The 14139-nt window shown below is 45.8% G+C and overlaps 1 protein-coding gene across 3 annotated transcripts in view; it reads right to left on the bottom strand.

The window, feature by feature from the left end:
* Arid3b (AT-rich interaction domain 3B) overlaps window positions 1–14139 on the bottom strand; it is a 53787-nt gene that overhangs the window by 12118 nt on the left and 27530 nt on the right. For all 3 annotated transcript variants that reach the window (XM_004855464.3, XM_004855465.3, XM_021236913.2), the window contains exons 3-4: window positions 6842–6913; window positions 6528–6600 (exon numbers count right to left, since the gene is read on the bottom strand). In XM_004855464.3, the coding sequence (XP_004855521.1) occupies window positions 6528–6600; window positions 6842–6913 (145 nt within the window). The remainder of the gene's footprint in view (window positions 1–6527; window positions 6601–6841; window positions 6914–14139) is intronic.

Below are 14139 nucleotides of genomic sequence, written 5' to 3'. Positions count from 1 at the left end.
TCGCTCAAGCCAAAATATAGGAGATTTCCTGTGTCTCTCCCTAGATCAACACCCATCCTCCCACCCCCACCGGCCGGCTTTGGAACAGCCATTATTCTGATGTGCATTTTCTTGAACTTTATATAAAACAGAATCATGTAGCATGTAATTTTTAAAGTACATAATCTTTTGTGTTTGGCCTCTGCTCACTGTTAGGTCTGTGAGGGCTGCCTGGGTGTGTGCAGGAGCAGTGCATTCTTTTTACTGCACTTTATGACTGCACCACAATTTATTAGTCCATTCTATTTCTGATGGACAGTTGCGTGCTTTCTAGTCTCTAGCTACAATAAAAGGTGCTATGAATATTTCTGCACATGTCTTTCATGCATGGAAGTGCTTGTTTCTGTTGGGTATACCCCCAGGAGTGGAAACGCTAACAGGCTCACCATGCTCAGTTTTAATAAATCCTTTCAAACAGATTTTCAAAGCTATTACACCCATTTATAACCATTAGCAATGTGTGGGTGTTCTGGGTGTTCTAGGTGTTCTTTGTTGGGAGGCTGATTTTAAACTAATAATTTGGGGGTGGGTGGGTAGAGGTACTCCAGCTTGGACTAATTCTTTTAGGTGAAGTTCAACAGTATGTGTAATATATTCTGCTATGGCTAATGATGAAATCATGGCTCTGACCATGCCACCCTTCCTTAAACCTTTGTTCAGAGAAGTTGGCCAAATAGCAGAAAGAGGTGGACTGTCGGCCCCTCTGCTCTGCCTGCTGGTGCATCACCACCCCTCGATAGCATCGACAGGGCAGGGATGGAAGGTGGCCAGGAGGGGCCCACTGGCCTGGGCACACATAGCTGCCTGCACTTCTGTTGCCATCCATGCCACAAGGCTCTCAGACTCTGCGGTGTCCCTAGGGAATAAGTGGGCCAAACTCTTTCCATAAATTAGTCTTTTGTCAATTCACTGACAATTAGCTCACCATGGAACTAAAGAGGCAAAACCATCAAATAACTCAATTTTACCATGTGCTATGAGTACCAGTAAAAGATTTCGAAGGCTTAATAAATATATATATAGATATATATAGATATATATAGATATATATATATATTTTTTTTTGGTACCAGGGATCAAACTTAGGACCTTGCACTTGCAACGCAGGTGGCAGAACCACTGAGCTAAATCCCTGGCCCTTGAAGCCTTAATTTAATGACAAAACTGGGCCATTCAAATTAATTGTGCCTTTCAAAAACCAAGTTCCTGGGCTGGGGATTTAGCTCAGTGGCTCTGCTGCCTACCTTGCAAATGCATGGTCCTGAGTTCAATCCCCAGTAACAACCCCCTCCCCCCCAAAAAACCAAGTTCCTGTCCCATCATTGTGTAACTGAGTACTTATAGGGTAGTAAATAATTATTAAAGATGGAAGGAAGAAAATTGCATATTTAGCAGCAGCAGCTAGATCACCTGTAGAGAGAAAAAGATCTGGCCTCAGACAAAAGTTTAATTCTGAGACAAAGATTTGCATTTTACACTTTCATTTGGGTCTGAAGTTAAAAATGAAGCCCTTAACCAACATGTATAAGCTCATCTTTCTTTATGGCAGAGTAGTACTTCACTGTATAAAAACCCCACATCTTAGATGGATGCACCTTGAGACCATACTCTTAAGTGAAATAAATCAGACACACATGTTTAAACACCACATTGTTTCTGTGGTGTGAGAAACCGAAAAGTGGAAATAAGGACTAAAATGTTTAATAGATATTGGGAAACGGGAAGAAAATGTTCAAATGAAAAGGAGAACAAAGAAGAGGGCGGGGGAAAGGAAAGAAGGGACAAGAAAAAAAGAATAGAAGGAAAAAACACAAACAAAGCTTTTGTAAATAAGGAGGGGAAGAGGGGTCGAATGGAGGGGGCAGGAAATGGGAAAAAAAGAAGCAAGATATATCATGAACAGGTACAAATTCCTTATGACTAATGTTATCATTATGTGTATCTAAAATGTACCAATAAATGTTTTGCTTAAAAAATGAAGCCCCTAAACTGATCTCATCTGAGGAAGTGTCCAGGGCACAGATCATTTACTATAAGATACAAAGAATATGGAAGAAACTGCCTCCATCAAAAGCCAGCAATATATGTCACGGACATTTCCTTGCCCAAGATGGATAGATAAAGCACACAACAAAAGGAAAAAACTCAGGCTACACTCTGAGGCAGGCCCAGCCCTTTTCCCACAGTAAATTCTTTGTATATACACATCAAAACAATCCATTGGGGAAAACCAAGGTCAGTGTACACCCTTGACCAGAACTGGTAGGGGCGGGAGGGCCACTCTATATATGAGGTCTTGATAAAATTTGTTTTCTACGTGACTAGGTGGCTCCTTAGCTGGGTGCACCCATGGGGGGCAAGGGCAGGAAAGAACAGCCTCGCTGGTGCCATGTTCTGGGTATGTCTCCCGTGCCCCCTACCCCATCCTGCCTTGACAAGTAGCAGCCTCCTTGCCACTATGAGTTGTCATGCCTCTTGCATCAATCATTTAAATGCTGTTGGACCCTCTGCTGGACAATGGCCAGTGGAGGTGTCCAGCACTTGCTGTGGGGCTCAGAATGCTGCAGGACAGACTAGGCTTGCCTGCTGCTCTAAAACCAGGGACAGGGATGTCACTGCTGGGGAACCAGTGTCTCACAGGCTGTGCAGGGAAAGGGAAAGAGCACTAGCTTAGGAGTTGGGAGATAGGTGCAAAGTGTGCTCTCTGGCCCCAGGTGAGTCCCTTAACCTCAGGCTGACTCCTCATGACTGAAGATGATAACCTTTGCCCTCTCTACCCCACAGAGCTGGAGCCTGGGTAGCAGCAGGTCAGATGATGGGTTAAAAATAAAAGTAACCAGGGCTGGGGATTTAGCTCAGTGGCACCGTGCCTGCCTTGCAAGTGCAAGGTCCTGAGTTCGATCTCCGGTACCAAAAAAAAAAAGTAACTGCAAAAATCATCATCATCATCTCACTCTAATGAGATCACTTCTGCTCACCTCCTAGGGCAAAAGGGAACAAGCTTTTCCTCCTCAGGGATGATGGAAAAATGGAATTGTTTATATACAGCTTTTGCTTATCAGACTTACAAATTAGTCCCTTGGGGCACAGGAGAGCTCTGCAATCTAACCACGCTTTCTAGGGGCAAAGAGAATCTGGAGCAACTTGTATAATTTGATTTAGCTTCAGTTAGCAAAAGAGGAAATTCATTATTTAGCAGAGAAAAGGAAGAAACATTTGGTCTTAAGAGATTCTTGGTACAGTCTGCACAAAATTAATCTGACAAAATTCTTTAAAGGGGCTTTGCTTCCTTTGTTTTTTGTTCCCCACGCAGAGCTCAACAGAACAATCATGGACACAGAATACAGAACAGAGAAGCTTCCAAGTTGTGTGGAACTGAACCTCCTTGATTTACAGATAAGAAAGTGTGGCCCAGAGGGGAAGGATTTGCTCAAGACCATGGAGGAGGTGGAGGTGAGCCCTGGCTTTGCATACTCTGTCTCGACAGGCCTGGTATCTCCCAAGGCCCACAAGAGACACTGAGCAAGAGCCAGTGCTGCTTCAGCCCACCCACTTCTCCCAGGCTCCTCTACTGGTGGACTGCTGTGCTGGAGGGCTCAGTGTGCAGGGGACTTGGTCTGGCCTAGACACCGAAGACCAAAAGAGGAAAGGGCCATCTTCTGTGGTCAATTTGCCCAATTGTGTCAACAGGCAAAAGAGACAGCAGAAAGGGGCAGTCACAGCCTGTGCCCTCTCTGGCAGGACAGCTGTTTTATCACCTGCAGCTGCAGTCATCTCCCCTGGAGCCTGTCCATTTTCTCTGTGGTGCCCCCAGGTCCTGCTGTCTGGCTACACTCACACAGAGGTGGACATCTCTAGGCCTGTCAAACTCAATCTGAGGATCTACTGCTTATCCTTCACATCTTTTCTAGGACCAGCTTGCTGCCCTGCTGCCAAGGTCTGTGAGGCCTCTCCTTGGTTCTGGCTAATAAGATCTGCCCAAGTGCCCCAGCCACTTTGCTCAGGGAGGGATGAGTAAGTCACACACGTCTAGGATCCTTGGCCTCACCGTTTTGTGAAGAGCAAAGACAGCAACCTCCATACAATTTAAAGTGCAGCCTGCTCCCAGATCTTCTGATTCACCACTCTAGCTCAGACTATGAGAGAGAGGGGACAGGATGTCCTGGGGCTCTGAAACAGTACAGTCCAGCTCAGACTGGGCTCTCAGCACCTACTCCTAGGTACTCAGTCAAGGGGGGTTGAGATTAATGCCTGACTTAATATCTTCCTGAAAGGAAGATTTCTATAAAGAGACTTTTTCTCTCTTTACTCTTTACCATACGCCTATAGCAATGGCTCTCACCAGGGGCCATTTCTAATACCTAGAGACGTTTCTGGTTGTCAGGACTGGGGGTTGTTATTGACACCTCATGGGAATAGGCCATGGATACTGCAAATACCTTACAGCACAAAGGACTCCCCACAAGAAGGGGGAATCCCTAGAGTCAGCAGTGCTGCAGCTGAGGAACTCTGTATGACACCAGCAAGCGGCTCCCCTCCTGGGGTGATGCCAGCAAACAGTGAAATACTTGATGCAAGTGCTGAAGGCAGGACCTGAGTAACCACAAATTGACTTACTAAAGGGAGTCACTTAACTCCTGCTTTGGGCTCACTCAAAAATATAGGAGATGGCAATGTGGCTGCTTCAGAATAGATAGACAGGTGGCAAGACTGTTCTCTGCTGCTGCCTCCTATTACAGGGGGGCTGTGGAAAGGAAGCAGACACACCCGGTAGCTCAAGGCAGCACCCCCTGCTAGACAGGATAAGTCAGGAAAACCAAATTGCTCATACACCAAACGTGCCCTGAGCTCCTTCTGGCCTGGCCCTGTCAGTGCTAGGGGCACAGAGGGATGTCCTGGAGGAGCTCCTAGTCCAGTGAGGATATCTAACAGTAAGCAACTGCCAAACATCACTCTTGGTCAGGATGACCTAACTTACATTTTCTTTAACAGTCCTTCTGGGAAGGGCAAAAACCAATAAAGTGGAAAATAAAGCAGTGATGCTGCATTGCTGATTAAAATCTATATTGCTATGGCAGCCCCTCTGAGACAGGAACAGCACCCGGGTTTGCACCAGCTGGGCTTGTGCAGCTTGTAAATAATTAAAAGGTAATTGGAAGGGGAGACCAAAGTATTAAGTGGATTTCTCTCTCTCTTAGGGCAAACAGGGAGTTTCACTGCTGCCAGCCACATTATCTTTCAGGATTACATTCTTGTTTTTTAGCTCCTTGCTCCAGTTCCAGCTCCAGATAACCTTTGGTGGAATACACTAATTAGGGCTATTGAAACTGCTAGGCCTGGAGACAGGGAGCATAGATTCAAAACTTTCTGCTGTCTTTCTGTTAGTACAGCCTGCTATCAAGGAGGCAATAGGCTTTGGAAGGTAAGGAAGTGAGGAGAAAGGAGAGTGGAGGGGGAGAGGGACAGATCAAGCCACGGAGAGCACCAAAGAATGCTCAGAATATTTACCTGTCGGGGCTGACATTACAGCTTAGCCTAGGACAGAGACAATGTCATTCCCCAGTCTCAATAAAGCCACTGACACAGATCCCAGGGGAAGCATGATCAGGCATCCACAGCGTGGAGGCTGGTGGGAGCAGCACTCCTCTCCAGCTGTCTCTTGAGTGGGAGGGTAGAGCCACGGGCTGAACAACTTAGGACCTTCTAAAAAGGCTGGACCCGGCTGGCAAACCCATTGCTGGGACAGGATGTCAAGCCAGGAAGTTGAGCCCTTGAGCTCTACACTCAGTCACGACAGGGTCTAGGTGGTGATGGCTACAGGTGACAGTGTGGGGAGCAAGAAGGGAGGAGGGCAGATCAGGAGGATGAATTATAAAGCAGATGCCACATACCCGACAGTTAAACTGTACAAATGTTCCAGCCAAGCCAGTGGTGGCCAAAAATAAAAAAAAGTCAATGGATAAAAAGACAAAGTGGCCTTTCCTTCCCATGGAATCATTTTAGACTCCAAAATATACCCAGGAGGGCCAGGGATTTAGCTCAGTGGTTCCACCACCTGTCTCGCAAGTGCAAGGTCCCAAGTTCAATCCCAGTACCAAACAAACAAACAAAAAACCTCAAAATATACCTGGGGTCTCTACTCTTTCAGTCTCTATGAGACTAGACATACCAACATCAGCCCCTCATGCTACTTTAAGTGGAGCCCTGTGCAGTTACAAGGGTAAGATAAAAGCATATTTGAATCTGAAATGGTTCCAAACACCAGCGAATCAGAAGAGACCCAAAAATAAGGCAGGGCCAAATGGAGGTGATCAATCCATTCATTTTTTGCCAAAGTCTTCTCTGCCTTCTTCAATGTGGCTGTCAGTTATTCACATAAATCCTGAACCAATCAGAAGCAAAGTTCCCTTGTCCTGAGTATGGATAGCACATGGTATACTGGCACATAGTAGGCATTCAATAAATAAGGATAAAGAAAGCACACTCACCCCTCTTCTGCATAAAGATGAAGAGGTCATCTAGGAACTCCTTCCTTTCAGGATCACCATCTAGTTCATAGAGCTGCAGTCCCCACCCCAAGGAAAAAACACAATGAAACATTCCATTTTGCCTCAGAAAGTCTTATACCAGAGACACTATACCATAAGAATAAGGACAACAAGGGGCCAGGGATTTAGCTCAGTGGTTCTACCGCCTACCTCGCAAGTGCAAGGTCCAGAGTTCGATCCCCGGTACCAAAAAAAAAAAAAGAATAAGGACAACCCACTGCAGAAATGCCCCATCTTCATCACGTCTTACAGACCTTGGCAAAATCTCGGGAAATCTCTCTTCCCCGGCCTCCATCAGCATCATCACTCCAGGCCAAACCACCATTCTGCAGAGAAACAAGACAACAGGTTGAAAGGGGAATAGGAAGAGAAAGAGTAGAGGAGAGGACAATCATCTGGAGACAACAATGACCCTCAGCATTCATGCTAGGAGACACTGTTAGAGATGACCACTCCTCTCCCTTACAGGGCAACTTGTTTTTGCTTCCAATTATGATTCCAAAATAAGAGGGAGTTGGACAGAAGAATCATCTACTTTCTGAAGGGTGAGCAGGTGTTACTCATACTCAATGCTCCAAGAGGGGGCCTAGGCCTAGTCTCCTGAGAACCTCTCACCTCCAGCTCATCTTCAGAGGCCATTGCTCTGAGACATAGTGTGCTATGGGCGTGAAAATGCTACATGTGGTTTCCCTGCATGCTGCCCTGAGCAGGGATAAAGGCCAAAGGGAGCAGGCAAAGATGCTGAAGTTGCAGCCTGTCTGCAAGACTCCTCATTGGAAGGCCAAATGCTAGGGAAGAGAAGGCCTTATTGAGTGAGGGCTACCACACCCAAGACTGCTTGGGCCCCAAGGGACAGATTCAGTGCCCCAGGGCAAGAGTTCATTTTCATTAGGGAAATAATGAAAACCTAAGCCTGATTTAATTGATTAGGTTAAACCACACCATTCACTAACAGAAGGGAAGGGCAAACATGTCTCTCTGTTATTTCATCTTGCTACCTTAGAATTTAACAGAGTACTTTGGAATGATTTGTCACCCCCACCATCAGGAGAGCTCCTAGCCTGGCACATAATTAATGCGTTAGCTGAGCCAACTACTTATTCACAAAGCAAAGAAATGCACATATCATGCAGGAGATGGGGGGGGGGGGCACACACGGGCACAAAATCTCACAGTGTAACTCTGCTGCTCACCCCTGACCCCTGCTTGAGCTAGTGGAGGGCCCAGTGGATGCAAATGGGACCCCTGAGCCTGTCATTCATGTCCCCCAGCTAGGCAGGATGTGTAAGTGGTAGGGGAGGGGCAGCTGGGGCTGGGAAAAACCAGGCGTTTCTTTCTTGGGGGACTATTCTTTGGACTGTGTAGGGATCTTGGTCTAAAACCAGGTTGAAACTGGGTGTGCACACACCTATAATCCCAGCACTGTGAGAGGCTGAGACAGGAGGACCACAAGCTTGAGCCTAGCTCAGGGAATTTAGTGACTCAGACAGACCTTGTCTCAAAATAGAAAATAAGGGCCGGGGATTTAGCTCAGTGGTTTCGATGCCTGCCTAGCAAGCTCAAGGACCCAAGTTCGATCCCCGGTACCAAAAAAAAAGAAAAGAAAAGAAAAAATGGTAGCTGGGAATTTAGCTCAGTGGCACGGTGTTTGCCTTGCAAACCCAAGGTCCTAAGTTTCATCCCTGGGATTGGGAAAAAAAAATTAATAGAAATAAAAAAATAAGAAAAGGTCTGGGGATCTAGTTCAGTGTGAAGGTCCTGGGTTTAACACCCAGTACTGCAAGAATAAATTAATTTTCAATTTTAAAAACATACCAAACAAAATGAGAGCCTGGTAGAATTCCATTCCCCTTTAATCAAGCTTGCTAGAAGGCATTGTTAAGTTATATTTTGGGGCCATACCTCACTTTGCCTGCTCAGTTTGAGTTCTGAGATGCAGACCCACTTCCTGATAGCAACTCAGCACACAGTGGGCAAGTCTCAGAGAAATGGCACTCTGTCAGTTGAAAGGAAACAGGTCATGCCAGTGTCTCCCTGCTTATCTAGTAAAAGACTCACATAAGAAGTGCTCAGTAAATGTGATGAACAGTGTGCTCATCAGGTTTCCAGGCAGGCACTGTTGGAATCCTTCCTATGTTGGCTTCAGCCCAGGGAGCCCATAACCACGCCAGAGGAGCACTGTGGTTTTTAAAAGCTTCATCCCCACATTGTAATTATACTCACTAGAAATCTAGTGTCATCTGGTGGCAACTAGATGATGAATAATCAAGATGAACTATGCCCATCAGGTCAGCAAAACCAGACAGAATTACAGTCCCCTTTCAAAGGCTGCGTGCGGTAGCCTGCTCTAATGCCTAGTGATTTTGTTTGAGCCAGTAATCCCTGCTGGAAAGTCAATTATCCTGGGAGCCCCTCTTGGCTGTGAAAGACATTTAATGGAGGATCATTGCTGTTTCTGTTATGTCAGTTGTTTATTGCAGCAGATCTGAGGCTGAGGTTGTTCACAAGAGGCTTCTTTCTCTGTTGGTCACCCACAGCAGTTTGGGGCTAATTACAGTAACTAGCAGGCATTCTGAAGGTTCACTCAGGAACAATTTAACACTCAGCTGGGTGGAGAGGAGGGAATCCACAACCTACAGTCTCAGACAGGGCTTTCCCAGCAGGAGAGGAGTGTGAGAACAGCATGTCAGTGTGACCAAGGTAGGGACTATATGTGAAAATAAACACCCAAGTGTGAGTTGACTTTAGGAAAGAGCAGAGAAGAATGACCGGTGGTGGTGGTGAACAGGCATCCTGCTTTATTCAGCTCTGCTCCAACTACATGGAATAAAGAAATGAGCACTAGCTGTAGCCTGGGAAAGGGAAACACTCACCTCAAGAATCTGCTTCATGGCAGAATTTTAGCCTGAAATGCCTCCATCTAGCCCAGTGACTGCAGAGGACAGGGACAATGGCCAGGAGGACAGTAGCAAGACACTGGGCACTGAGTAATCAGATGGTTTGAGCCATTTCACAGAAAGGAACTGCCAGTCACTACTTTAAAAAAATACAGAGAAAAAAGTTGACCCAGAAAGGATGTTTTCTTTTGTTCAGTCCTTCTCCAAGGCAAGGCTGGGCTGTCAGTTAATTTAAAATATCCCACTGCAGGGCTACTGGAAAAAGGTTTACTGTGCATTACTTTGTCTTCAGGCAGGTACACTCTGATCTTATTTCACAGGAGCTGCTGGCTAAGGGGAGAATCCCTAAATTCCGCCTGACCTTCACAATCCAGCTGGATGCCAGTTCCTCCAGGAAGCCTCCCACTTCTGGGCAACAAGCAGGTTCAACACTTTTCTCCTCCAGGCTCTCTCAACTCATGTTCTGATGACTTGTGTACCTAGCTCTAGTGCACAGAACGCACATACACCCCTACTAAATGAAAGGAGTGGGTCCCCCTGGGACTCCAACCTCACAACTCCTGTCTCCTGTTCCCCTTTCTTTGGGAGGCAATTACTGGTTCTCAACTGATGAACTGCTATAAACCACGGCTTACTTATGCAATTCAAGTTTATTTGCAGGTTACTTGGCCTATCAATGGGGAGTGGCTGTGAATGCAAGTTATCATTCCAAAAAACAATTTTTCTTAGATACTGAGTGTGGCTGATGGAGGCTGCTGTGGTAGAAGAAAGCAGAAAATGGTAGAGGCTGAAACACACAGGCACAAAGAGTTCAACCTTTTGGGCACCAAGAGAGGCCCACATGAAGAGCATTTATGCTGAAAGGCCATTGTATGCAGGTCCACCCCGCCTGACCAGGAACAGACTTTGTTACCCCTCCAGCAGGATAGCGGTGTTATGCATGCGGGAAGTCAGCAGTGGCCAGAGTGGTCACTTACTGCCATTTACAGCTATTTTTGCCTCCCCTACTTCAGAACTCTCTTTTAACACCTCTGATCTCACCAGGAGCTCACAGGAAACTGTTCCCAAATATCCACCCAAGACCAGCTTTGGCTACTATACCCATAGTCAGCTAATTTTCCCTATGGAAGCCAGAGTGTTTTCTTTAAACCTTTACAAAATGGTGGTGAAAGAAGGATGATGGAGCAGGACAAAGGAGAGCAGAAGCCTTCTGTGTGCCAAGGGCTGGATGGGGCCTCAGCAGCACTTTCTCACTAATTCTACAGTATAGTGGTGGTTATGTCAGAGCTCAGGAGACAGGGGCTCCAGGAGCTCCATCAAGCAAAGGGCTCGGAGAGCCAGGACCCAAGCCCATGCCTGCCTGGCTCATTTTGTGGCACATGCTCTTCACAGATTAACACAGTGCCATGCCAGGGATTTAGCTCAGTGGTGCCTCATCTGTCTCGCAAGCACAAGGTCCTGAGTTTGATCCCCAGTACCAGAAAAACAAAAAACAAAAAATACAGTGCCAAGTGTTCTGAGTGGGGTGACTGGGAAAGAATAAAATTCTCAGAATGCCCATGTCATGACCCTGGGGGCTTCCAGCAATGTGAGATTCTTTCATTCCTTGATTCTTCTCATTAGCTTCATGTAGATAATCGAGCCAAACAGAAATCAGCCCTCACACAACACATGGGGCTGTTTATCTGGGGGCACCACCGACCTTGTACTATCTGCAAGACAGATCATCCACCAAAGGGTGAGCCCACGTCTCCCAGGGGACAGGACACCAGGGTACAGGGCGAGGGTGAGGAAAGAAGAGGGGAGAAGGAGAGAACATGAACATACCTCAGAGGATCAGAGGAACATGGTACACATGGCTTTCAAAAAATAACAGTCAAAGTCTAACTTGACTGTTTCTCAAAATTAAAATAGTGCTTCTCTAACATCTTAACCCTGGCAGATCAAGAAAACACAGAGGAAACAAACAGATTCACTACATTGAAAATCCTTTCTGTGGGAAAGGAGCCAGGCTTCTCTCACCCTTTGGGTAAAACTAGGGTGACTGGACAGAAGTGACCAGCCTGTGTTTAACAATCGGAACTGCCCAGTAAGGGGATGAGCCTTCTCAGGAGGGGGCAGCACCCTATCTCTGGATGGCCATCTGCCTGGGACCTCCACATGAGGCAGAGTGGATGAGATGGCCTCCAGGGGATCTTTCTGTCCTGAGAAACAAGGATCCGATGACAAATTCCTTCAACACATATTTCCTGAGACCTACCTACGTAGAGCACTGTGTAAACTGCAGAGAACATCCCCCTCCCCAAGTAGTTCCCACCACTGGGTATTTTACCACAGAGTGGAAAAACAAGTCGACCATACATACATAGCACTGGCAACAAATACCAAACCACAAGGTGCTGGGAGGTGAAGAAAAGGCCCGGGGCTCAGAAGTGAGGTTAAACTGACCTTGTAGGATGGGCTAAGGAGAGATTTACAGTTCAGAGGAGCAATGAGTAGGGGATAAACAAGGCATGTTCTGGCAGGGAGGATATAAGGACAGCCAGTCTCAGTGGTTAAGGTGGAACAGGCTGTGAAATACCTTGAATACCAGAGGAAATTTAAACTCTGAACTGTGAACAGTGGGGAGGCAGTGGATGTTTCTGAGCAAAAAAGCAAATGATTAAATCAATGTTCTGCATGATTTTAACAATCAATTTGTGCGCATGCATTAGCATGCAGTGCTCTACTACTGCGCTACAATCACCAGCCCTTTAAAAACCTTTTTATTTTCAACCAGAGGTGAAGCTCAAGCCCAGCCTGGACAATTTAGTAAGACCTGGTCTCAAAATAAAAAAAGGGCTGGGATGTAGCTTAGTGTGAAAGTTTTGGGTTTAATCTCTAGTACTACAAAAATTAATTAAAAATTAAAAAAAAATTTTGAGACAGTCTCACTAAATTGCCCAGGCTGGCTTTGATCTTGTGATTTTCCTGCCTCAGCCTTCTGAGTAGCTAGGATCCTAAGTGTGTACCACCATGCCCAACTAACAACCCATTTTTATTGGAAAAAATGTGATACATACATGTACAGATACCTAACTGAATTGAGATTGTGGGTGGCTTTCACTACTCAGTTCTTTTCATTATATTCATTCATGTACAAACATTTCATCACCTAGGACAGTGCTGGCAAACCTACGGCATGCATGCTGCAGTGGGCTGTTTGTATCATTGAAAGCTCTAAAAGGTTCACCATCACTGACCAAGGATACATTAGACACTGTGAAAGGTTTTGAGGAAAAAAAACCAAGACAGATCAGTGCCTCTGACCTCTTCCAGCTTACATTCTAATGGGGGTGGGGGACAGAGAAAATTTAAAAACCAATTATGGATACTGGGAGTGTAGCTCAGTGGTACAGCACTTGCCTAGCATGTTCAAGGGCCTGGGTTCAATCCCCAATATGGGGTGGGAGGTGTTGGGGAATAAAACCAATTATGTTCATGTTTCATTGAAAAAAATCATTACTTTTTGTAGATTAATTTTTGACGTGTCAAGACCCATCACTTGCTCCCTTGTCACCAACAAAGAAATGCACATAAAATCCACTGAAAGGACAGAACAATTTATTGCACAAGTTATCCCTTCACAGGATTTAGTCTTCTAAATAAGAGAGCAAGCTGACTCTTCATTTAATAAGAATATTTTTCATGCTTCTTGGTGATTTATAATGGCCATAATACGCTGCTTTTGTAAACAGCACTGAACATTTGTAAGAGGAAGCCAGCCCTGGCCTGGTGAGCAGTCACCCACACAGAGAACTTGGGAACCAGGAAGAAATGATTATCATGAGAGGCAGACAAACGAGATAATCAATTGGATCTGGACTGGAGGATGAAAGAGAGAGAAGGATGACTGAATTCTCACAGTGAGAAAAGTGTGTTCCTATGCAAACAGAGAAGCTGGGCAAGGGATCAGGCAGGAAGCCTTTGAGCACTAATGAAAACAGACCACCGTCTGTCTTGGGGATGTGGTGACCAAACCAATCGCACAGCTGGGGATCCCAAAGCCAGGTTACAGCAGCTGGCAGCAGCGGAAGACAAAGGCTTATTTGCCAGCTTTCCAATGTGGAGAAAGGGGGAAATTTATGTATGTCTTTTGACCCAGGATGACTTCCTGGTGCTCTTCTTTTTACAGGGATCTGGAGGAGAAAAAAAAAACAACCCACCAGCCCAACTAGACCACACCTCTAAGATCTTAGGAGCCAGCACTGCATTCCTCAGAGTTGTACCTCCCCAGAGACAGGAGCCTGACTTTAAAAGCAATTAAGTATCTGGGCTATTTTAGGATTACTCCTTGACCACCTGGAATATCTTATTAAAGCACAGCTCAGATGTCCAAAGCAATTTTAGTTCCCATTCTTCACTCCTCCCCAAGGCAAAAGTTAACCCTTCTTTGCCTTGGGGTTCAGTAGAGGGAGGACTAAGTGACCAATTCTTCCCTTAGGCTCCCCACATTCTGAAATCTCTAAGAAACTTCCTGTCCTTAAACACCACAGGATATACTGACAACTTTTATGGTGATTACTGTATTTTCTGAAGACACAGAATGGTACTGTGGTTCCCTTCTGTCTACTCTCTATAATCAAGAGATATGAACCCCAAGATATGAACCCCAA

Source organism: Heterocephalus glaber, unplaced genomic scaffold (assembly GCF_053883595.1).
Source record: "Heterocephalus glaber isolate CG9 unplaced genomic scaffold, H.glaber_assembly_v1.0 deba00001689, whole genome shotgun sequence".
NCBI lineage: Eukaryota > Metazoa > Chordata > Mammalia > Rodentia > Bathyergidae > Heterocephalus > Heterocephalus glaber.
This window is presented reverse-complemented; position numbering and strand designations above follow the sequence as displayed.